The sequence below is a fragment of the Nomia melanderi genome, chromosome 13 (genome assembly GCF_051020985.1).
Source record: "Nomia melanderi isolate GNS246 chromosome 13, iyNomMela1, whole genome shotgun sequence".
NCBI classification, from domain to species: domain Eukaryota; kingdom Metazoa; phylum Arthropoda; class Insecta; order Hymenoptera; family Halictidae; genus Nomia; species Nomia melanderi.
Genome location: NC_135011.1, coordinates 3,507,489 through 3,529,389, shown reverse-complemented (window position 1 = coordinate 3,529,389; position 21,901 = coordinate 3,507,489). Strand labels below are relative to the sequence as shown.

The window sequence follows — 21,901 nt, the reverse complement described above, 5'->3', positions numbered from 1 at the left end:
TTTCAACATGTATATTAACTTTGTATACTTACAATTTATGTGCACATATTTATACATACTAATAGATGATATAAGCGAATTTATAAATGCCCGTAATTTTATTTTGGTGCAACTATATGCTACATTGAGTAGGGAGTATAATGATTCAGTACATGTATATAAGTTTTTATTTCGCAATTAAAGATATTTATTTATTAGATTCTTTTGTAACATACATACAAAAAAAAATAAAAAGGGAAAATTTTGCACAAGTATTATGTTCTGTTAATTGAAGACTTTAATATATCTACTTTCATAAATTGATTCACACTATTCGCTTATATACAGTAAAGTATTAAAACTAATTGAAATGATTATTTAACCAATACTTTCTTCAGCCTTTTTTGCTTCTTTTTGTAGTTTCTCAGCTTCTTGCTGCTCTTTGAATAATCTAATCAATTCTTCTGTTGCTGTAGGTACATCTCTGATATGTGCACCAAGCTTTTCCTGAAAAATAAAGACGAATATAAATGTATACGAATATAAATATGATATTTAACAGTCATTTAAAAAGGAATTTTATATTTACATTAGGGAATTCTGCCTGATTCATTTCGGGTTTTGTAAAAGTAAACGGTGTCCAAGGTCCTTGAATAGAGGGGAAATCTGTACGCCACAATTTTAATAATCGCATAGCAGATCCATCATGAAATTGTGTCTTCAATAGGTGCATCCATTGTACAATATCTTCACGACTGTAATTGGAAACACACATCCAATGTGTGTCTCCATTTACTATAACATGTATTCAATATTTATATATAAACATTTATCTTACTTCATTCAAAAAACTGTTAAACTTACAATATTCTGCTTTTATAACTGGAACTCTGTGTCTCCTTGGTTTAACGTACACTACAACTCCAGGATTGTCTCTCGCAAAATCGATTAAATCATTTTCCAAAAACTTCCTACATAAAATCGAAATGTTCATTAATGATGCACATATAATTTATAAAATGATTTTACACGTGACGAAGTAACCTTTACTGAATGTATACAATTACAGGATACAGATGATATTATAGGTTATTTGTGAAACAGAGTAACAAAAAAATCAAATAATATATAATACAAGTATAAAAATGATAAACAATAAATAATTAGATACCTTGCAACGGTATTATCAGTGCATTCGTATACTAAAATTAGGTTTACTATAAAAAGGTTAGGAGCGTAAAAATATTTTACCTAACTCCGTCACTACCACCGTTGCTTTTACAAAACTTTAATGTAACCCTTTGAAGCTGGCATACATAGCGTCCAATACCTAGGCCAAAAGGTGGCTTTAAATATCCATATTTAAGGAATAAATTGTGATTTGACATTTTCCTAGTAAAAAACGTAAATAAAATTTCTTTAAATTATCTACTCCGTTTCGTGTTCACTGTTTACTAGACAGGCGCATGTCTAGTAAAGCATTCTCTATTTTTTTCAATATGATAACGATAATAAGTTTATTTCACATTTTGGAATTACATTAATTTCTTAAAATACAATCTTATGTCGAAAAATCTGTTCAAATCATATTTAACTGTTATCAAACCAGCGTGGCTCAATTACGTTACATTTAACTGGCGGCAAAGGAATCGGTACTATGGAAGGTAAAGATGTCGGTAAAAATTCTCCTGGCCAAAAATGTACGGCATCCATAAATAAGCATCCTATTAGAATACCGTGCATTACAGGCGCTAAAATCCTCATAAGTCTGCTTTTAGGTGGTTTTTGGGGCCAAACGAAAATCAATCGTGATCCATCTATTGCGTACCGCGAAAATAAATTAACATTATTATACATGTATGACGCGTATAATATAAAGTTATCTACAGGATGTCGCAAAAAAATGTTATCACACTTTATCAGCTGGTAAAACGCTAAATTTTATTTTTATATTTTTTCATTTTTAATCAAAGTATCGTAACATTTTTTTGCGACACCCTATATTTATTATGCATGGAGTTAAAACGATGGACTTGTATTGCGACGTATGATCGACGATTTAACGTGGTGAGGGCTGACGCCGGGAGGAGCGCTAAATATTGCATTTTCAGTGGAAGTTTTCCTCTTCTTATAATTAAATTTACGCCCACCGTCTTGTCTGTATAGTAGGCGATCTTCGAAATTACGTTCGTAGTTGGACCTAGCCAAGCTCGTAATCGTACTTCCTGTACTGTCTTGGAGGGAAACGCTGGTTCCGGTTATTAAGGAACATTTATCATCGTCTGTGTCACGACTTGTCAGGTCCTCTGTCCTTCTGAAAACGTCAGTTATGATAAAAAATATTTTTAATGTGTTATAATAGCTATAAAAGATTCTTGGTAAACAAATTAAAAAGATACGCATGAATATTTTACTAACTTTTGACTATGTCGGGAAACAACATTATTATTATTATACGCTTCTGTATGCTCCAGATTTTAAGTAATCAAATTTTCGTAGACCTTGTTACTTGAAGTAATTAATGTATTCTAGCTCCGGTGGAGAAAAGTTAACACATTTCAATTTCTGTTGCGTTTCTTTCAAAGAGATATCTCCGATAGTTATTCTATTTTTTTTCTATATACGTATATAGTAGTTCACTGTTTTGCCGCCAATTTCATTTCGGTTGAAAGAAGTCTTCAAGAAGTTTTCAAATTGGCAAGTATTTTTCACTCGAAAATGTCAGCAATCAAGTACTATTTGAAATTCTAATTAAAGAAACCTTGGAAAATCTCGATTAAGGATAATTTTCTCGAAATTACTTTGAAAAAATATAGTATTTTTGTTGTTGTTATATCATTTTTAAGGATTCACTTTGAAGAACGATAGATTTCACGTCACCTGGTACAAGGAAACTGCATTTTTTAAACAAAATGGCTCAATGTAAATGTGCGTATCAATTTTAAAATAATTATTCTAAGTTCTTTAATATATCCAACTTCTCAGGTCCCGAATCGGAAGTAAAACCGGTAGAATGCCCTCCATACTTCGAAAGTATTACCTCGAAAATGGAAGAACGTCATTGCGACCTAATGGTTAGACAAAAATATTTGAGAGACAAGGTCTCAACGATGGAACGTTCGATGCCAGCATTAATCGCGTATAATATGTGGATGTCCAAGGACAAATGCAGCGATGCACCATCGTGCAAAGTTCGAGACATTATGAAGAAATTTTCCAGGCAACCAGATCCAACAGAGAAGCTTCTAAAAAGCTTGAAGGAGACAGTGAAGGAGTTGAACGGGCAAACAGCCGAGTTGCATGTACGGAATGATTGAAATTCATCGATTAAATCGGGTAAATCTTCGCACCCGGCCCCAAATTTTACTCGTGACTTAAACATATGATACTAAACATTAATCAAAAATTGTTTTCCCAACTGAAGGAGAAGATTATTCAAGCAGATGTTAAGTTAGAGGAAACTGATATAGAGTTAGAGTCTCTAGAACTATTAAATAAAGAGATGAACGAAAAATTAACTGGTTTAGAAAAGGAAATGAATAATTATGCCACTCCAAGTCTTCACTCCATACATTCCGAGGATTTGATATGCTTATCAAAAATACACCAACTGGCTAAAGAGGAATTATGTTTGAAACATTGTATTAAGCAACTAGAGCAGAAGGAGACATTGTTTAGAGAACATATGGAAAGAATATTAACATCCAAAGAATATCAAAATATTTGTGATAAACAAAAAATAGTCAGCTGTCTTCAAAGTGTAGATTGCACTGGAAGAATGATATGCTATGAGCCTAAAAAATGCCTGTTGCGCAAGCCAGCTGTTTGTCGTTCAAAGAAGAAGTTGGTTCATGAAGATGTAGAGATTGTTAAAGAAAGTGAAAATGTAAGATTAGTAGTAAAATAGTACTTATAAAGCAGTAAATTAATTTTATTTTGAACAGACACAAACGCAAAATGATGTAATAGTCTCTACTTCTGAACACAATGTTAGCAATGAATTGGAGGAAAAAGTAAAAATGAGGTCTTCATGGATACCCAACTGGTGGTCAGGTAATAAAAAGAATCAGGTGGATGCTCCCATTCCAAAAAGTGATGAAGTAATAACAATTTCTGGTATCAAAAATAATGTAAGAAAATATTAAGTTGAATCATAAGTAACTTGTAGTTGTTCTTATTAAAAGTATACTTAAGTATTTAAAAATGATTAATTATGCCATAGGTAATTGACAAAACAATCATACCTGAATCTTCGATTAAATTAAACAATTTTGAGAAAAAACCAAATGGAAAAAAGTTAGTTAGCAATAAACTACCTCAGAAATCAGGGCACACAACACCTTGTAAACCTTGTGGCCAAGAAGTTTGTCCTCTGCCATCAGCTACAGAGAGTGGAAGCAAAAATGGGAAAAATAGACTTTGTGCAGGAAAATTGCATAAACCTTATAATACTTTTTGTATAAAACGGTTTAAAGGGTTTTCTAGTTCTATGATGTCAAGAAAACCCTTTTGCGATATTCCATATCGTTTAACAGATCATGGTATGTAGTAATCACTTATGTGGTATACTTAAATGCAACTTTTATTAATTATCATTAATTCAATTGTACAGGTATTCAAAAAACATGTAAATTGTATATTCCAACATGCAATCTTAGTAGTCCTGGTGAAATTTGTCCTTCAATGTCCTACAAGAACTGTTTTCAACCATTAAATAACTGCAGATGTAATTATAAAGGAAAGTGTGCTAGAGGATTGTCAGGGGTAGAATGCAATTGTAGTGATGCATTGGACTTACTGGAAAGTTACCAACCCTTAGCTTCACAACTGCATCCTGAAGATCTGAATGCTGAAGACAACAATACTGACGATGAATTCTGTGAATGCTGTTCTTGTGGCTGTGAAGATACTGATGAATTCTCTGCATGTCAATGTAATTAATCATAATTACACCAGGCTTGAGAAGAATGGACATATTTGTCAGGTCATAATCTATATTTCATCATATTCTTTTTTAAACATATAATGATTTTAGAACTCTATATGGAAAGGAAAGTACTTGTGTTTTCCAAGGCTGAAACAAATTCAAATAGAGAATTGAAAAGAAATTTCTGAATTTTTTTCTAATTACGATAAAACGTAATGAAACTTACTTGAATCTATCAATGAATCTAAAATTGCGATTTAAATTATTCATTGTATTCATATCCTGAGGGCTTAGTTCAAAGTCAAAAATGTTAAAATTCTCTTGCATTCTCGATTTCGTAACTGACTTGGGAATCACTATGTGTTCAAGTTGTATCTGTTAATAAATTTTCAAGTTACAGTTTATATTGAGAATATAATTTTCGAAGTTATAGATTCTGAAATATGTACCTGATGTCGCAATATAATCTGTGCAGGAGATTTTTTATATTTATCAGCAAGTTCTTTGATTGTAGGGTCTTCCAAAACTCGTGGTTCATCAGGGGAAACATCTGGCCTATCTGGTGCACCAAAAGAACTATAAGCAGTGATCGTGATACCCCTGGTCTTACAGAATTCAGTAAGTTTTATCTGGTTTAAATAAGGATGGCATTCCACTTGATTTGTCACTGGTTTTGTTTCACTGTTTTTTATGAGTCGTTCAATCTGCTCAGAATTAAAATTACTAACACCAATATTCTTCACAAGGCCCTTCTTTACCAGATGTTCCATGGCATGCCATGTATCTAAATAATCTGTATCTTCAGTGAGTATATTACCATCGGCATCTTGTGGGAAAATATCATCAAGATCACCAGTATCTATAACAGAGATTAGTATAATTTTTTTATTGTAGATATAGGCGTTAGTACTTTTCTTAACGAAATGAAAGTACCTTTGAAAGCCATTGGTGAATGCATCAAATAAAGATCAAGTGTTTCAAGACCAAGATCATTCAAGGTCTTTCTCAAGGCAGGTTCAACTTGTTCAGGTCGGTGTTTTGTATTCCATAATTTACTAGTTACGAAAATATCCTCGCGTTTGATAACACCTTCCTTAATTTTCGCCGCGATTCCCTTCCCTACATTTTTTTCGTTCCGATATATCGCAGCACAGTCAAAATGACGGTATCCAATATCAATAGCATCTTTTACAGCTTGGGTTACTTGATCAGGTGTAGACTATTTCATAGAGTAAATTAATATAAATATTAATTAATAGCGACAAAAGTTTCTAAGGATATTCGAATTTTACAAAATGAAATGTATAAAATTATACAATTTTAAATATGCTTTTGTTATAAAAAAAATTTCACTGAGTTTACATTTATTATGTAAAAATTTAATAGTACAACTTAGTTATTCAAAGTTAGGTTATCCTACATATTAAATTAAGGAGCGCTTAATACCTTTAAAAAATTTTACTATAATATAATGAAACCAACCTTCCAAGTGCCCAAACCCAATATAGGATATTTAAAACCATTGTAAAAGGCTATAACTTGTTGCGCCATGTTGAAGTACACTCCTCAAAGAACTGAAGACAGGTCATTTGTCCACTACAATTTATACTGTTTTCCTAACTGATAATAGTTTTGAATAATGATTACGTAATCACTGTAAAAGATAGCAACTGTTTACATTACAAACTTTTTATGTTCAGTCTTTGTTTCTTATCTTGTATTTCAGATATCTTATATTACTTATATAACTTTGTATTTCTTTATGAAGGACTTTAGTAAAATGAAAAAAAAATACACACGTGTATATATTTCAACAAAATTTATTTTATATGAACATTCACGTAAAAAATTAGCAGACAGGCATACATTTCAAATTTTGCAATAATACCAATTTGTGTAACTGGATGTTTGTTTCAACTAAATTTTTTTCTTAGAAAGGAATATTGAAGGGGTAATGGGGGCTTGACTCCGTGCTGAAACAGGAATAAATTTTATCGTGAAAACGTTAGTTCAAATAGTAACGAGTAAGAAGTAAAACTTATGAGGAGTAAACTATATTTACCCAAACATTGGACAGATTCTGCCATTACAATCAAAGGTATCAATATATGCAATATCTTCTGGGCTGAGTTTGAAGTCGAAGACCTCGCTATTCTGTGCAATTCGCGATTTCGTAACTGACTTGGGAATCACAATGTGCCCACGGTCCAACTACAATAGATTTTCGTAAATATTATAAGTTCTAACAATTTAGTATATACATATTTATGTACGCATATTCTTATTCAAAAAATGTAGGTGTCGTGTGTACCTGGTATCTGATTAAAACTTGTGCAGGTGTTTTATTATACTTCTTTGCCAGTTCACCCAACTTTTTGTCCTCCAACAGTTTCGGATCATCAGGTTTAGCCCATGGCCTATCAGGAGATCCAAGTGGACTGTATGCTGTAATAAGAATACCTTTTTCCTTGCAGAATTCAGAAAGCTTTTTCTGAATTAAATATGGATGACATTCAATCTGTAAAGAGATGCACATTATAGAAGTATATTCATTAAAAACAATTGTGAATTTTAAGGAAAATTAATACTTACTTGATTTGTAACTGGTTTGACGGTAGTATTTTTCAATAGCCTCTCTATTTGTTCAGAGTTGAAATTACTAACACCAATATTTTTTGTGAGTCCCTTAGTTACTAAACTTTCCATGGCCTTCCATGTGTCTAAATAGTCATCATTTGTTAAGGCAATACTGTCATCAGCATTCTTTGGGAAAAGATCATCGCCCTCTTTATATGCCATTGGCCAATGAATCAGGTATAGATCTAAATATTCCAAACCCAGATTGGACAAAGTCTTTTTGATGGCTGGTTCAACCAAGTTTGGTTTGTGGAAGGTATTCCATAATTTGCTCGTGATAAAAAGGTCCTGCCTTTTCACGACACCTTCAGCGATTTTAGCTTGAAGGGCAGCACCAACTTCTTTTTCATTTCCGTACACATGGGCGCAATCAATATGACGATATCCCAAATCAATGGCATCTTTAACTGCTTGAGTGACTTCGCCGGGTTTGGACTATAATAAAACATGAATATTAATAATAATTTCTTTGATATATATCATTTTTATTCATTTTATATTGCTTATCATTAAGTCGTGTAATATGGAATGTCGAATTTTGCGGAAAAAAAGAAATCTTATTTGATATTTTAAAAGACGTTTATTCAATCAAAATATGCTCTGTTCGATTCGATACACTTCTGGCAACGTATTTTCGATGAATATATACCTTTTTTGAAAAATTCTGAATGTTTAGAATTAATAAATTTTAAAAACATCGTTATAAACTATTGTTTCAGGTCTACCACGTGGCTTATTTTGCAAAGAAATATCACCGAAAAAAATTTCGCAGATCAACGCTGAACTCTTCTTTCATTCGCAGCATTGTCCCCAACGTTTGAATTTACACAAGAAAACTTATATGAATTTTGGCGGTATCCATATTTTACTCTGATAATCAGTAACAAAATTTTAATCATTTTAGTGTCAAGCGGCGAGATCACGCTTCTCAGATATACTTCCTGAAAGTGCCATCCTACCGGTTAGTAGAATCAAATGAAGTTTATATATTCGTTTTCCTTCTAATTATTTGTTTTTAATTTTGTTATCGCCTGCTTAGAAATGGAAAAATGAAACGAGAGAAGCGTGATCGCGGTTATATGAAAAACAAGGGAATAACTCACAAACATTCACGAGTAAGAAAAACCGACATTTCATATTATACGATTTAATATATGTATCTTTTATCACTATTGACTCAAAGTGATCAGTAAAAATTCCTTCAGAATTATATAAGATTGTAATATAAAATATTATCAAACGTTAATCCGCGAGCATCATGACTCATTAGGAAGCAATAGATTCTCAAATTATAATGTTTCAAACGTTAATATATCAGTTAATCATATACGTATAAAAAATACCACAACAGATGATGATCAGAGAACCTATGACACTGAAACGACCTTGTTACGCTAATGATCATAGCAAGCAAACATGTTCTAAATACAATCACGTTTGACTTCTACTAAATTCGAATGTACCAGAATCCATATTTCGACTTAAATGGAACATTATTACAAACCTTTAAGCCGCTAGAAAAATACAAAATTGGAATTATAAACGAAATAAATGAATAGGTACGTAATCATATTTGAAATAGTACGTTAGACAAATAAATTTGATGTTTCTTAGTTTTGAAGAACATAAGGATGTTCAGGAAAATTGATTACTCACTTTCCATGTGCCCAAACCGAAAGCTGGCACCTCGTTGCCGTTATAGAATTTCATCATTGGTACGTTTAAAGTCATTTTGACAATATTTCGGATTTTATTACTGAAATGGCAAAATTATTTTAACACAGTTGTAACACTTTTCTATGTCCAACACACCGTCGACCGCCACAACTCTGAGTACTATGCCGGTAAATTTACCTAGGAACCCGCTTTTATAAATGCCCCCGGAACGATCCATCTCCCCAGTCCTTCGAATGCCATACCCGTACATCAAGCAACCAGACGTGATCTTTTTCAGAATTCGTTCACAATTACATGCAGATAATTTCTGTCGTTACGTTTCTGTATCAATATCTGCATGCTTACATGCCTCGCTACAGAGAAAAAACAACATTTGTATTCCACGAAAATATTTTTAAACATTACAAATATTTCTCACTTCTCGAACAAAGGCATTAATTCATATCATAGGATATAAATACGCCACTTTGAATGTATGGAATACCATTCAAAATTCAATTATATAAATCGTTACATTCTATTTTTTAATTACCATCTTTGACGCCACTTTCTTTTTTTAAATTCTTACTATTCTATCTATGTATTGCACTCCAAGTCGATAAGAGACTTTGTATTTTTAAAAAATACACAAAACTGATGCTAGGATTCAATACTTTCGATTTTATATGATAATATTTTTAAGACTCGTGTAATCTTCGATTCTAACAACCATTTTTCAAGATTACACTATCAAGAATAACATCATGTTACTTAAAGTATGTTCTTCGAGGAAACATTTCATGATTGCGTTTGATTTTATAAATTGAAATTTGGTGTGTGAAGGAAAGAAAATTAAACGCGAGAAACAAGGAAGTAACAATAAGATACGAGTGACGATAGGGAGCCTTTGAAACTTTAAATAGCTTACAGCCCTGTATCAATCGAGCGCTTGCGCGATCAAACTATGATGTGTGCAATCTTGCATAATAACTTCTATGTTTCTAATACAAAGATTTCTTTGTGTCCGTAGCAACGGGTAAATTCGCTGTACGAAGAAAGGAGCCCTATGGAAAATTACGGAGTCCGTTAAACGGGCAAAGGACAGAATCCCTTGATCGTCAACAATGAATGGACTACTATACCAAGCATAACAATGCCATTCCCATCGTGACAAACGGATCGCTACCGGTAGTAGTCTCAACGAAGGGTCATGATTCTCGAAATTCCCTTCTTCGTTCTTTAAAATGAATATTTAATTTATTTTGATCAAATAAACTGGTACAAGCCTAATTTCACGGAACTTTAAGATAACAAAAGCGAGAAAAGAAAATGAAACTAATACATAAAATGATGGTAATAAAAGATGATTTTCAAATTGTTGACACGCCTTCAAAAATGTCATAGAATCCTATAGCGTTTGATTAGGACCGTGGCAGCGAAGACGTTGCAATAATTATTATAATAAAGTTCGCGGATTTGCGTGTCTTTCGAGAATTATCTAATCACGACAAAAAAATATAACATCCCACTCGACATTCTTCCATTTCAACATACAAAGTCAGATAAACTGTCCTGATACAGCATTGTTGCAGCGTAACAGGATTAAGTAATCGAGTCATAGAGAGACAACGAGAAGGATTTTTTATCGATTAGCATTGTCAAGGGTAGTTTTTAAATGAGGTTTAATTGACAGAGTTAAATGCGTTTAATTAATTGGAAAGGTATAAAATATCCGGATGTAAGAATATACATTTAATACTGGAACTACTGAGTCGTCGGAGGAAATTATTTATGTAGTGAATCATAATTCCAAATGGAAATTACAGAAGTGCATTTAAGCGTTAAATTAAACGATTCTATAAGAGTTACTGTTACGCCACGTTACGTTAGAATATAAGAAACTTTGAGACATGTAAGATTTTTATCAATTATAGAAGTACTTTTCTTTCGGATAAGATCGCCGATAATTACGTAATGTCGCGATAGGAATGAACAGAGCGGCGTACAATATCGTGTGCAAATACGATTTCCTAATTTTTAAATTAAAACGAAAGGGAGCACTCGAGAAATTCTGAGAATGTCTATTTCAATGGAGCAAAAGTTTACGAAATCAAGGTATATAATCATCTCCATTTTAATAGAACATGAAATCTGAAAAATATCAGAGAAAAAAGCAACGATAAGCGTTAACGATTCTTCCGACTTATTAATATCAACAATAATGTTCACGCTACTATTTCATGAATTGATTTGTACGTATCTTTCAGGAGCCTAAGATGAGAATCCTATTACAATGGTCTCCTATAAAAAGCTGTTCCAGGGTTTCATTCAAAGTAAAATCTTTTATGGAATCGTTTCAGTTCTTAATCATTTTTTCTTGGTAATGACTGTTAATAATGTTTCTAGGTACCGTGATAGGCTTTTTTTTATAGGACGGCCAGTCGTTCGACGCGCTGTCCTCGAAGCAGAAGTGGTGAGACACGCTCACTTTCCAGAAAATTCAAAACTTGACGATATTTAAATCTTCCAAGAAAATTCTATTTCTTTCTCCTAAATTTCTTAAAGAAAATCTATGCTCCCTGCATTGTTTATTGCTATTGTTCTCTTTGTTCAAGGTGTCTATTATTGGTTCCAAGATGTAGTGACCAAGGAAGTGGCAAAGGAAGAGGTCCTCTTGATGGTTCGGTTAGAGAAAGCGTCAGTAAAACAGAAAATAGGTTTATTTCTCGCAGAGTATCGCTGTACATCAAGCAACTCGTATCCTTATTAGATTTTACTAACATTTCTATTTTATATTTTAAATATCCCAGATCTTTTGCACTGCAATTAATCCCAGCAGTAGCCAATACTTGCTGTATACTTTTTACTACCAGGAGGATTCTAGATCTTTAGTTTCAAACGCGGCCGTTGTCCCACTGACACTTTGACATACTTTCCAAAATATTTTTATTTATTTTCCGCCGGTGGAATCGCGTTCAAAGAGAAAAAAATATTCTCGATTAGCATGGAGCGACAACGCTTTATTTAATGAGAACTGCTACTCTATCAAGGATTCGATTTGAATTGGATCTAGATCCGCGCGTAGGGTGATATTAATTTAAACAGTTCAATTTTCGTTAGATCTATTTGTTCACGATTATGTTGGACACTTTTTACAATCTACTTTCCTCTTAATACTAGCTATTCCAACCAAGGTAATCTTTTCCATAATTACCTCCATACACGTTACAGCCATTCACTCACAAATATAATACAATATATTTATTTTCAAGAGTATCAAAAGCGGGGTGCAGTTTCAACGGTGTTCGTCCAAGTTTTCCAATACTCTCCGGCATTTGAGCAAATGAAACTATTGAAACGCCCTACGGTGGCTCGGTATCATATGAAAGAGTGAATCAAGCAGCATAAAGAGAGCTTCATTCGCCTCGGCTACTCCCGACCGCACAGTAAAACAAACAAAAACGATCGATACGTAACTAGTACCTAGAATAGAGTAACAGTAGAACAGATCTATATCGAGAAATTACTTTCCCAGCCGGAGTCTAGACGAACGGCCGAGAACTCGCTTTTCTTCGACTCGTAAAGCGATTTGCGGAACGTGGAGTTGTTCTGCGGATCATCGAACACGATATCGGACACGTTCGAGCATTCCGGGGAGTCCCAAAGCTTGCTGGAGAAACTGTCGTCCGTGTCGTTGAACCAATCGAACTCGTCGGTGTCCTCCGAGTAGCGGAGAAGCAGTGGGTGCACCGAGATCTTCCTCTTGACTGCCGATTCGGTCACACCTTCCTCCGGAAGCTCGCTCTTCTCATGCTCCAAGAACAGCCTCGGTGTCCCGTTCGTCGAGTGTTTGTCCAGGAACCGATTGACCAAGCCGTTCGTCGGATTAGACTCGTCTCTAGGCTTCGCAAGCGTGTTCTTCTTCTGCGTTTCCGACGTGTCGCGCGGGGAGAACCCTATCAAGACTTCTTCCTTCGCGATCACGCTGAACGTGACGATATCCGGAATACTGGACACTGGAGTCGTCAACCTCGAACCTGCGAACAGTTTCGACCCCCACCTCGAGGCCTTGCTCTTTATCGCGTCCTTGCATTCCATCACCTCTGCGAGCATCTTAGACTTCCATGATCCGCAAAGGGTCGTCGTTGGAGATTGATTGCAAGATCGACCGGGGATGAGTCTCTCGCAAGTCGGCGTACGGGGATCCGGTTTCGGGTCGAATCTGGAATTGGTCGGCAACGTTCGTCCTCTGTGTGACAGGATTCAAAAGCAGCTTCTCGATCATCGCGAACATAGCAACGAGTCGGAATTGAATTGTTTGAATCATGTTTACACTGCTAGGAGATCGCTCGATGGCTGAGGAATTCGGCAGATCGGTTCACAGTTTTTTTTCTCGGCTAACTTTCCGTTGGTTTTATTTCCTAATTCTTAATATTATCCTTAATTGATTTACTACTCGTTAATACGGTCACGTGAAACCAATCGAAACTATAAAACTGTGAATGAAACACCTCCTGCCCCTGCGCCGTTCCGCTAGATATCAAGTTATCTCCTAAGTGTACTCAGCGACCGAATCTATTTGCATTGCCGTCTGGTAATTTCACGGTACTCACGTCCGAGCTATGTGATTCATGGCACGATCGATACCTCCGCTGCGAAATTTATTGCGAATATCTGGAACACGATAACGAGCACTTCCAACCACCGCTTTTGCCGTACTGTGCGCGCTCGTAAAGGTCGTTGTTGAATTATTTACTAAACACCGCAGGTTACCCAGGAAATTCGCGGTCATGACTTATACGCGGTCACACGACAGACGGAATGCCTAGAATCATTTCAGTAAAATTCCCCTGTCGCCCTTAATCGCCCACTAACCGTTTAATCCCGAATTTTGTGTTAACGAACTTGAACGATTAGGTATTCTATTTGCTGCTTTACAAAACCGCGTTTCGTCTGGTCATAAATTTCTGTAGATTTATTGCTTTACTGCCTGTAAATTTGCGGAAACGTCTGGCCCAATATACTCCTTTTACGACTAGATTTTAGATACTCGTTTTTTTATGATCTTCGGCGGTTGCGGTTCTCATTCACGGTGGCGTGCATTCTCGCGTTCACGGTGATAAATATTGCGCCTCATGACGCTGGGGAGGACGAGCACGATGGAAAGTACCGGCAACGGGCCGGTACAGCGAAAAATTCCATCCCGCACGCGGGGAGCGGATATAGGAGGAGGTAATTTCGCTCGTTGAGCAAATCACTTGAAAAAGGATCCTCGCCCACATCTTTCCAATCCGTTGAACTTGAAGTAGACTAACCTTGAACTCGCTATGGCAATAAATCATGCTCCCTGTGCGTAAAATTACTTCTAACAGGTTGGAGACGCTACTAATTTATAGAAGCGGTAATTCGCATAAAAATCCATAGTCTAATTATCGCGTTTCTATTAATCTGTTGAAAGTATATTTTTCCTACAAAAGGCAGGGAAGATCGAATGACAAAACTGTACAGTTAAAGGTAAGTGCTGATCATTAGGAAAATATATTTTATTTTTGCTGTGCCGTATTCAACGTTATATAGAATGTTCAGTGCTTTCAATGTACTTTCAGGGTTGACACACGAGGTGCGGTTAGATGTGGCTGCAGCGTGCCAGTGACCTTCGGTTCTGCTTCACTTCGTTAATTGTGTTTCCACTGCCGCATTTCAACCAATCTTGGAACATGATGTTACGATCGGTTCTCGGAACGTGAGTTTGCCTATATAGCTTCCAATACGCGTTAGAATATCGATTGATTCTTGCCATCGGTTCTAACAGGTGTCAATGCTAAAAATGAACTCGAAGAAAGTTACAGCGAATGGAAGAGTTCCTGTATCGCGTACAATGCAATGGATAATTTGGAAAATTTGACGGTAACTTTGACAAATTATTTTTAACGTTATATAAATATTCGCGGTCCGGCTAGAAACGAAATCATACCGTGAAATGTGAAACGCTTTGCATTCTATTATTTCATTAACAGAGTCTGTTGTCTATCGATGCGATGTCAAACAAATATTTTATTTACATATTTCGTCTTGTTACATGGTGGCCCGGTTCTGTGCCGTTTGCGGCCGGTGTATCATTCGAAACGAGCCATCGAAATTTTCCATGGCGGTCAATAAACCTAATTGACTGGATGAGGGTCAAACGGGTGCCGAATTACAGCGTGAGATTATGTAAGTTCAAAGAGGGTATGCCTCACTATTAATTCCGTGCTGGATCTGACAGGCTGTTTCCTGCTGGCGCAACACGTCGTCGTCGGGGAACGTTTACTTTCAAAATGGATAGTACTTGTGACCTATAGCGCTGGAAAACAGATTGGAAATTCAATGTTAATCGATGCGCGTGAGAGTGAATAAGAATTAATTCGTATATTTGTGATATTTACTCGTGGAAACTTGAAATACGGGCTCCACTCGCGATAGTCGCAATGGCCGCCATTTCTTCAGCAGTGAGGGAAAAATCGAATATGTCTATGTTCTCCTTCAGACGACTAGGTGTTACCGTTTTCGGGATGATCGCTACACCTTGTTGCGCCTAGAAAATGTCCCACGGAAAGTCAAAATCAGATTTCGCATTGCAAGATTAGAGTCATCAGAAAACGCTTCTTTGTCTATAGCCGATATTGTTAAAAACAAAGTCCACGATTCACGTATCGATAACGTGCTTCTAATTCTCTGGGTTAATCGTTTCAATGCCTTGATTGAGTAATTTCGAACGGCCGTTATCTTTCACATGATACTGCCAATAGTTATTATTCACATTCGCTAAGATATGTCATTAAATTATCTGTCAGGTGTATCAGCAGAATATATGGTAAAAAAGGCTCGATAAAGGAACGCTCTGTGTAATTACTCACCACGTAACGCAGAGCTATTTGTGCCGGGGTTTTCTTGTATTTCTGCGAGAGCTCGACGATTTTCGGATGGTCCAGGTTGTTTGATATACCGTGCTTGTTTCCCGGTTGACTCAACGGCGAAAACGCGGTCACCGTGATCTTGTGTTTCGCGCAGAACTCGATTAACGGCTTTTGATTCAAGTTCACGTTGACTTCGATCTGCACATTAATAAAATTCATTTAGTTAGGAACCGGTTGACGCATCTCTTTGAACAGAGCGATTAATGATTACCTGATTATTCACAGGCATAGTCTTAGACGCCTCGAGCAAACGAGTCAGCTGTTCGATGCTGAAGTTACTGACACCTATACTCTTTGTGAGTCCTAACTTCAGGCATTCTTCCATTCCTCTCCATGTCTCCAAGTAATCGGTGTCTGTCAGTAAGAGAGCACCATTGGCATCCCGAGGCGTTAAATCACCGCCTTCCTAACGGGTGGTCAATTATTATTTGCATATCATTTGTGAAAGTAATCTGAATAACTTACCGCGAACGCGAACGGCCAGTGAACCAAGTATAAGTCGACGTAACTCAGTCCAAGGTTCTCCAAGGACTTCTTACATGCTGGTACCACGCTTTCTTCTTTATGGAAATTGTTCCAGAGCTGAAGAAGTTATACATAAATTTACTCGTGGAATGATTTCATGATTAATTCATTATCGTACATTTTGATATTATATTTTGTATTATAATAATATTACCTTGGTTGTGATGAACAGATCTTCTCTCTTCACGGTACCGTCCTTGATTTTTGCTTGAATTGCTCTGCCAATTTCAATTTCATTTTGGTAAAAAAACGCCGTGTCAATGTGACGGTAACCAACAGTTATCGCCTCCATCACGGCCCTTTCCACTTCCCCTGCACGGGACTAATGGATAATAATTCATTGCGTTATAAATTTTCAAGTTTAATTAATATTTTTAGGGTATTACGCATTCTCAGTTCAGGAACATTCGAATTGCGTGCGCTATGTACCACGTGTTACAGGTTTAGAAAATTTTCATAATGGAGGGGACTTCAGAATAATTCCTCTCAGGAGAATAGTCAATATTTTCTTCGACTTCTTTGATAAGCAATATTTAATTAATATTGCGTTATACGGTGAATGAATTGTATATTAATATTTACCTGATATGTGCCCAGGCCAACAATTGGCATTTTCTGTCCATTGAGAAACGTGAGGTGATTGGGTATTTGTGTCATTATGAAAGAATAGATTAAGCCAGAAGAGCGTTTAGACGTTTAGAAAAGAACTAACCTATTTTCTATTCACAGACTATTTTATACTTCTGTTCTACTTTAAGATGTAGGCTCTTCTCGTGAACAATGCGGAATAGTTTGGTATGTAAGCGACTACGCAAGGCAAGCGCGTTACCTCCGTTTTTACCACTCATCGTAGATAAACATTACATAACAGATGGAAAGATACGTATAATATTTAACGGTCAAGATTAGAAATTCTACTAACGTTAATAATACATCGACATCGTACAACCATCCAATACAGTTATCTAAGTGAATAATCATGTTCGCAAAAACAAATGCGAAAGCAAGGTGCAATTGACACTATCTTGCAAATATTAATAAATTAAAATGGGAAACGGAGGAAACTGAAATGAACTTGATGATGTCTCAGGACAATCTCATTTGTATAAAATAAAAATATTTATGGACCAATATAATGGTTACAAGCATAAAAATATGATAATGCAAACAAATATCACATGGTTGATGAAATTTCCAAATGAAAATACTTTTGAATTCAGTTATCAGCTGAACTTCTTAGAACTCTATATTGAATGGATAATCTTTGTGGTCCTTGAATCTAAACAAAAAAAAAATTTATATTCAAACTTGAGGAATGACAGAACCTTAATTAAATAATAAAACTTACTGTATGCAAGGGCATATTCGAGTTCCATTATCAAGCGTATCTAGCAATGCAACTTCCTCTGGTGTCAATTTAAAGTCAAAGATATCAATATTTTGCTTAATACGATCTTTTGATTTGGATTTTGGTATAGGAATTGTATCAATATCAACCTGCAATAAGAAACATGTTCAATGAATCTCATGTCACTCAGAATGAATTATCAAATATTGCAATCGAATTTACCAAATATCTCAAAATGATTTGGGCGGGTGATTTCCCATACTTCTTGCCGAGTTTAAGTAATTCCGGCGCGTCTATCGTGACTTGAGGATCACCGGGTTTTACCCAGCTTCGCTTTGGTGAGCCAAACGGGCTATAAGCGGTAACAGCTATACCACGTTCAGCGCAGAACTTTCGTAATTTTTTCTGGTTCAAATTTGGATGACATTCAATTTGGTTCATAACCGGTTTAATTTCGGCCACCGATAAAACGCGTTCGATTTGCTGAGAATTGAAATTGCTGAGACCGATACTTTTCGTTAGCCCTAATTTCACGCATTCTTCCATACCACGCCAAGTGTCTAAATAATCTTCATCTCCACACATGGGATTTCCATGTTCATCTATTGGCCATATATCTTTTCCGAATCCCTAAAATGTATAGACATAGGTATAAATGTAGGTACATAGTGATCATGGTCTTTTAAAGTCACTTTGGAATGTTTCTTAAATCTTACAGAAAATGCCATAGGCCAGTGAACTAGGTAGAGGTCCACATAATCAAGACCAAAATTTTTCAAAGACTGTTTGCAGGCTGGTACAACTTCCTCCTTTTTGTGAAATGTATTCCATAACTGCAAATAAAATAATCTAACTGTTTAAATGTTTAGTAAGAACTGTTACCTAAAACAATTATTTATAGATAGTAGATTTTACATACTTATAGCATGCTATGTATATTTTGCACAATGAAATAAAATGATTCGGTTGAGCGTTATCCAAAAGATCGTTCAAATTACTTTCGGCATGATATAATTCTTGATAAGAGAAACAAGTTTTAAAATAACTTGTGTACAGATAACTAAGCACTATGACTTACGAGTAATGATAAAATTTTATCGAAATGGTCTGTCAACGCTTATTCTCCATACACCTAATTATATACCTTTGTTGTGATAAACAGGTCTTCTCTCTTCACGACTCCTTCTTCAATTTTCTCGCGAAGAGCTTTTCCAATTTCCTTCTCGTTTCCATAAATGAAAGCACAGTCGAAATGCCGGTATCCGGCATCCACTGCATCACGTATGGCTTGCTGAACAACTTTAGGTTCGTCCTTCAAATGGAAGTATGATTATTAAGAATAAAGATATTTCTGTAACATTATTATGTAACTACTTACTGCTCCTTGCCAGGTGCCAAGCCCTAATACGGGCATTTTTTGTCCGTTGTTTAAAGTAACCGTTGGTGCAGCCATCGTTATAATTTATACGATAATCAGTATTCGCTTAGATGTTTCTGAAACACGTATGCGTACGATTCTGTCGTTACGTGAATATATAAACCTCACGAGCGAATGTCCCCCCACTTGTTGCGCCAGTTTCATTACTTTCAACCGTTATTACGTCGTTATTAAAAAATGTTATATGAATGAGCAGTGAGAAGTATTGATCAACAATTTATATCAGATTATAGCAGTATCTAGTTGTTATCATTAACATCATAGTATTAGTAATTTAATCTATTAGAGTCCGTGATATTACTGTGTAGTTAATTTATACGTGTTGCCCAATATATATGGAAATGTTAAACAGTAACTTTTAAATATACAAAATATATTGATATTTACAATTGTATAAATGTTACAAATAATGCGATTACAATTTTGTACAATTTAGGATTTAATGATCAGATAGATAAATACAATTTTATCGATTACAAATATTTTCATAATCTAAATATATAAAAATAGATCTGCTTAGACTGTCGGTAGGAATTTTTTAATTTATTTTGTCTGTTTGCATGTCTTCACTATTATTTGTAGTTTGTAGTTTTTCTTTTTTAGCGTTCTTATTTTGATTCTTTATCCTCTTCTCATCTTTCACTTTAGTTTCTAAATCAACTATTGTTTTCGCACGAGTACCGGGTCCCCAACAGATAGTAGGATTATGTTGGAAACGAGTCAAATGTTTCTGTCTAGAAGCTGGATTAGCTAAAGGATGTATATCGAATGAAACATTAGTAGTAATTGGTGTATTCAATATACATAACGCAGGACTGTCGCTTGGTAATTTGTCTCGTTTTATAGGGTGGTCCTTTTCCCATGTACGAACGATATCCCATATTACTTGATGCGGTGCATCCGTTTTTATCGATATTTTGTTTGCATGCGAATATGATACCTTATACCCTGCATTTAACAATGCGGATCTAAACATTAATATTGATGGTGTGTGACATCTAATTATAGACATTAAACGATCTAATGTATAGTATAAGGGAGTGTCTAACTCTTCGTGAATAACATTTAGTACTCCTTCTATTCTTTTCAAGGTTCCCAACTTCATTACTTGTAAATTACATAACAGTTCAGAGATAAATGTTTGATCATGTAAGGCATCCAGCCATATAGGCCCTCCAGCATACTGTTTATGCTTACAAACTTCGCAAAGTTGATCCACGCATGGTGATGATAATATTTTATAAGATCCAGATGGCTTTTTATAACATAATGATTGAGTATTCAGGCTTTCACAGCCTGTACATTGATATACCATTCCTATTTTAGTAGCATTATCCTTGCATTTAATTTGACTGGAGAATATTTTTACAAATACTCTGATGTAAAAGTCAACACTAATAGACAGGACTGGTACTATGTATCTTCCATAGCGAGCTGCATGCGAGGCAATAGTTTGCAACAAAATACGTAATGCCATTTCATGACAAGCTTTAGATTTTAAGGAAATAGCTCCATATTTTAGGTAGCAAGTTTCAGGTGAATTTCCTGCCAACACAGCCATGTCTGTGGCTGTAACCATGAGCATTCCACCATCAGATACACATTGGACTGCCCCATCTAAAAATATTGTAGGACATCCATATGGATCTAGGTCTATAACATCGAATTGTTCTTTTCTGTATTGATACATCAACAACGTTGCATCTTGATGACTAGGGCTTATTAGATTCTCTACCTCATTGTGTTTCACATTTTTTTTAATACTTTCTACAGCCTTTATAGAGATATCGTTAGCCACAATTTGCTTTATACCCTGTACTTCTTTAGCATAGCGAATGCTACGCAAACCTGTTGCTGATAGAGCTTCTAAAATGGTTATTCCATCTTTTTTTGGAACACCCTTTTTCGATACTTCTTCACTTCTTGCCTTGGCATAGATCTTTAGTACTGCTATACTAAGATCTCTGTTAAATTCTTGCACAGGATTATAAAATACATTTGTATTACTCAGTAAGATTTCTGCTTCTCCTTCCTTTATTGTTGTATTTTCTAGCTTTATTTTTTTTGTACACTGTTCACTGCTCATATTAAATGCCAATCTTGAATCATTAATTCGTTATTAGAGTGACACTATTAAATATTAAATCGAATTCGTGTTTATTTGATTACTTAAATATATCATGTGGAAATATATTACCTACTTGAGTGTGTAACGGATACGAAGAATACGATACTTTCTTGAATATAACTAAAAGAAATTCACATGATTTAGAAACCTAGTTTTAGAACAGTCAATCAGTTTTTTGGCTAAAACATTTTCATTATCAATTGTAATTTATTTTACCATGCTATAAAACAACGCTACAGAAGTCAGTCTCGTAAGCCGCACGCCTGTAACGTTGGAGTTTTATTTAGTTCAGTAGTTGACCGTTCAA

The 21,901-nt window shown here is 35.2% G+C and overlaps 7 protein-coding genes across 11 annotated transcripts; 1 reads left to right on the top strand and 6 right to left on the bottom strand.

The window, feature by feature from the left end:
• Positions 1 to 159: 159 nt before the first annotated feature.
• Positions 160 to 1,549, bottom strand: mRpL43 (mitochondrial ribosomal protein L43). The gene is made up of 4 exons (XM_031987219.2): positions 1,231 to 1,549; positions 844 to 950; positions 569 to 774; positions 160 to 486 (listed from the first exon to the last, which is right to left on the bottom strand). Exons 1-4 carry the CDS (start codon positions 1,365 to 1,367, stop codon positions 358 to 360), a joined length of 579 nt encoding a protein of 192 aa, XP_031843079.2. The 5' UTR covers positions 1,368 to 1,549; the 3' UTR covers positions 160 to 357.
• Positions 1,550 to 1,564: 15 nt separating this feature from the next.
• LOC116431571 (uncharacterized) lies at positions 1,565 to 7,737 on the top strand. 3 transcript variants are annotated; one of them, XM_076373052.1, is made up of 8 exons: positions 1,565 to 2,301; positions 2,612 to 2,676; positions 2,826 to 2,907; positions 2,965 to 3,281; positions 3,404 to 3,865; positions 3,924 to 4,109; positions 4,202 to 4,520; positions 4,592 to 7,737. In XM_076373052.1, exons 3-8 carry the CDS (start codon positions 2,892 to 2,894, stop codon positions 4,918 to 4,920), a joined length of 1,629 nt encoding a protein of 542 aa, XP_076229167.1. In that variant the 5' UTR covers positions 1,565 to 2,301; positions 2,612 to 2,676; positions 2,826 to 2,891; the 3' UTR covers positions 4,921 to 7,737. The 3 variants fall into 3 exon arrangements, with proteins under 3 accessions (XP_076229167.1, XP_076229168.1, XP_031843065.2); XM_076373053.1 differs by lacking the exon at positions 2,612 to 2,676 and having other exon boundaries at positions 1,565 to 1,643; XM_031987205.2 differs by lacking the exon at positions 2,612 to 2,676.
• LOC116431576 (aldo-keto reductase family 1 member B1-like) lies at positions 4,544 to 6,557 on the bottom strand. The gene is made up of 5 exons (XM_031987215.2): positions 6,389 to 6,557; positions 5,840 to 6,125; positions 5,356 to 5,765; positions 5,133 to 5,281; positions 4,544 to 5,053 (listed from the first exon to the last, which is right to left on the bottom strand). The coding sequence occupies exons 1-5, from the start codon at positions 6,455 to 6,457 to the stop codon at positions 5,011 to 5,013; spliced, it is 957 nt and encodes a 318-aa protein (XP_031843075.1). The 5' UTR covers positions 6,458 to 6,557; the 3' UTR covers positions 4,544 to 5,010.
• Positions 6,711 to 9,414, bottom strand: LOC116431577 (aldo-keto reductase 1B-like). The gene is made up of 5 exons (XM_031987216.2): positions 9,200 to 9,414; positions 7,499 to 7,978; positions 7,218 to 7,424; positions 6,969 to 7,117; positions 6,711 to 6,879 (listed from the first exon to the last, which is right to left on the bottom strand). Exons 1-5 carry the CDS (start codon positions 9,272 to 9,274, stop codon positions 6,837 to 6,839), a joined length of 954 nt encoding a protein of 317 aa, XP_031843076.1. The 5' UTR covers positions 9,275 to 9,414; the 3' UTR covers positions 6,711 to 6,836.
• A 3,295-nt stretch (positions 9,415 to 12,709) lies between these two features.
• LOC116431578 (uncharacterized) lies at positions 12,710 to 13,991 on the bottom strand. 2 transcript variants are annotated; one of them, XM_031987217.2, is made up of 2 exons: positions 13,813 to 13,991; positions 12,710 to 13,448 (listed from the first exon to the last, which is right to left on the bottom strand). In XM_031987217.2, the coding sequence occupies exons 1-2, from the start codon at positions 13,989 to 13,991 to the stop codon at positions 12,710 to 12,712; spliced, it is 918 nt and encodes a 305-aa protein (XP_031843077.1). The 2 variants fall into 2 exon arrangements, with proteins under 2 accessions (XP_031843077.1, XP_031843078.1); XM_031987218.2 differs by having other exon boundaries at positions 12,710 to 13,421.
• Positions 13,992 to 15,511: 1,520 nt separating this feature from the next.
• LOC116431559 (uncharacterized) lies at positions 15,512 to 21,883 on the bottom strand. Its single transcript, XM_076373353.1, has 14 exons — positions 21,668 to 21,883; positions 19,407 to 19,522; positions 19,173 to 19,340; positions 18,745 to 18,861; positions 18,251 to 18,658; positions 18,029 to 18,177; positions 17,924 to 17,959; positions 17,263 to 17,374; positions 16,835 to 17,002; positions 16,621 to 16,737; positions 16,367 to 16,561; positions 16,096 to 16,293; positions 15,625 to 15,773; positions 15,512 to 15,542 (listed from the first exon to the last, which is right to left on the bottom strand). The coding sequence occupies exons 2-14, from the start codon at positions 19,479 to 19,481 to the stop codon at positions 15,512 to 15,514; spliced, it is 1,923 nt and encodes a 640-aa protein (XP_076229468.1). The 5' UTR covers positions 19,482 to 19,522; positions 21,668 to 21,883.
• LOC116431572 (tRNA methyltransferase 1) lies at positions 19,540 to 21,892 on the bottom strand. Of its 2 annotated transcripts, XM_031987207.2 has the most exons (3): positions 21,811 to 21,892; positions 21,664 to 21,714; positions 19,540 to 21,565 (listed from the first exon to the last, which is right to left on the bottom strand). In XM_031987207.2, the coding sequence occupies exon 3, from the start codon at positions 21,550 to 21,552 to the stop codon at positions 20,005 to 20,007; it is 1,548 nt and encodes a 515-aa protein (XP_031843067.1). In that variant the 5' UTR covers positions 21,553 to 21,565; positions 21,664 to 21,714; positions 21,811 to 21,892; the 3' UTR covers positions 19,540 to 20,004. The 2 variants fall into 2 exon arrangements, with proteins under 2 accessions (XP_031843067.1, XP_031843066.1); XM_031987206.2 differs by having other exon boundaries at positions 21,664 to 21,815.
• Between the last annotated feature and the right edge of the window lie 9 nt (positions 21,893 to 21,901).

What these genes read in the sequence shown, in the direction of transcription:
- mRpL43 (XM_031987219.2), bottom strand. Translation starts at nt 1,367, where the DNA reads ATGTCAAATCACAATTTATTCCTTAAATATGGATATTTAAAGCCACCT. An exon ending in AGTTATAAAAGCAGAATATT is followed by an intron (nt 775 to 843) that starts GTAAGTTTAACA and finishes TACATGTTATAG; the next exon opens with TAAATGGAGACACACATTGG. An exon ending in ATCAGGCAGAATTCCCTAAT is followed by an intron (nt 487 to 568) that starts GTAAATATAAAA and finishes TTTATTTTTCAG; the next exon opens with GAAAAGCTTGGTGCACATAT.
- LOC116431571 (XM_076373053.1), top strand. An exon ending in TTGTTAAAGAAAGTGAAAAT is followed by an intron (nt 3,866 to 3,923) that starts GTAAGATTAGTA and finishes TATTTTGAACAG; the next exon opens with ACACAAACGCAAAATGATGT. An exon ending in TTTCTGGTATCAAAAATAAT is followed by an intron (nt 4,110 to 4,201) that starts GTAAGAAAATAT and finishes ATTATGCCATAG; the next exon opens with GTAATTGACAAAACAATCAT.
- LOC116431576 (XM_031987215.2), bottom strand. Translation starts at nt 6,457, where the DNA reads ATGGCGCAACAAGTTATAGCCTTTTACAATGGTTTTAAATATCCTATA. An exon ending in TGGGTTTGGGCACTTGGAAG is followed by an intron (nt 6,126 to 6,388) that starts GTTGGTTTCATT and finishes TCTATGAAATAG; the next exon opens with TCTACACCTGATCAAGTAAC. An exon ending in AGATTCATTGATAGATTCAA is followed by an intron (nt 5,054 to 5,132) that starts GTAAGTTTCATT and finishes AATTTGTTTCAG; the next exon opens with CCTTGGAAAACACAAGTACT.
- LOC116431577 (XM_031987216.2), bottom strand. Translation starts at nt 9,274, where the DNA reads ATGACTTTAAACGTACCAATGATGAAATTCTATAACGGCAACGAGGTG. An exon ending in AAGTTTTAATCAGATACCAG is followed by an intron (nt 7,118 to 7,217) that starts GTACACACGACA and finishes AATCTATTGTAG; the next exon opens with TTGGACCGTGGGCACATTGT. An exon ending in AGAATCTGTCCAATGTTTGG is followed by an intron (nt 6,880 to 6,968) that starts GTAAATATAGTT and finishes TTCCTGTTTCAG; the next exon opens with CACGGAGTCAAGCCCCCATT.
- LOC116431578 (XM_031987217.2), bottom strand. Translation starts at nt 13,991, where the DNA reads ATGACCGCGAATTTCCTGGGTAACCTGCGGTGTTTAGTAAATAATTCA. An exon ending in ATGAATCACATAGCTCGGAC is followed by an intron (nt 13,449 to 13,812) that starts GTGAGTACCGTG and finishes CCTGTCACACAG; the next exon opens with AGGACGAACGTTGCCGACCA.
- LOC116431559 (XM_076373353.1), bottom strand. Translation starts at nt 19,481, where the DNA reads ATGGCTGCACCAACGGTTACTTTAAACAACGGACAAAAAATGCCCGTA. An exon ending in AAATCATTTTGAGATATTTG is followed by an intron (nt 18,178 to 18,250) that starts GTAAATTCGATT and finishes TTCTTATTGCAG; the next exon opens with GTTGATATTGATACAATTCC. An exon ending in AAATAGCTCTGCGTTACGTG is followed by an intron (nt 15,774 to 16,095) that starts GTGAGTAATTAC and finishes GACATTTTCTAG; the next exon opens with GCGCAACAAGGTGTAGCGAT.
- LOC116431572 (XM_031987207.2), bottom strand. Translation starts at nt 21,552, where the DNA reads ATGAGCAGTGAACAGTGTACAAAAAAAATAAAGCTAGAAAATACAACA.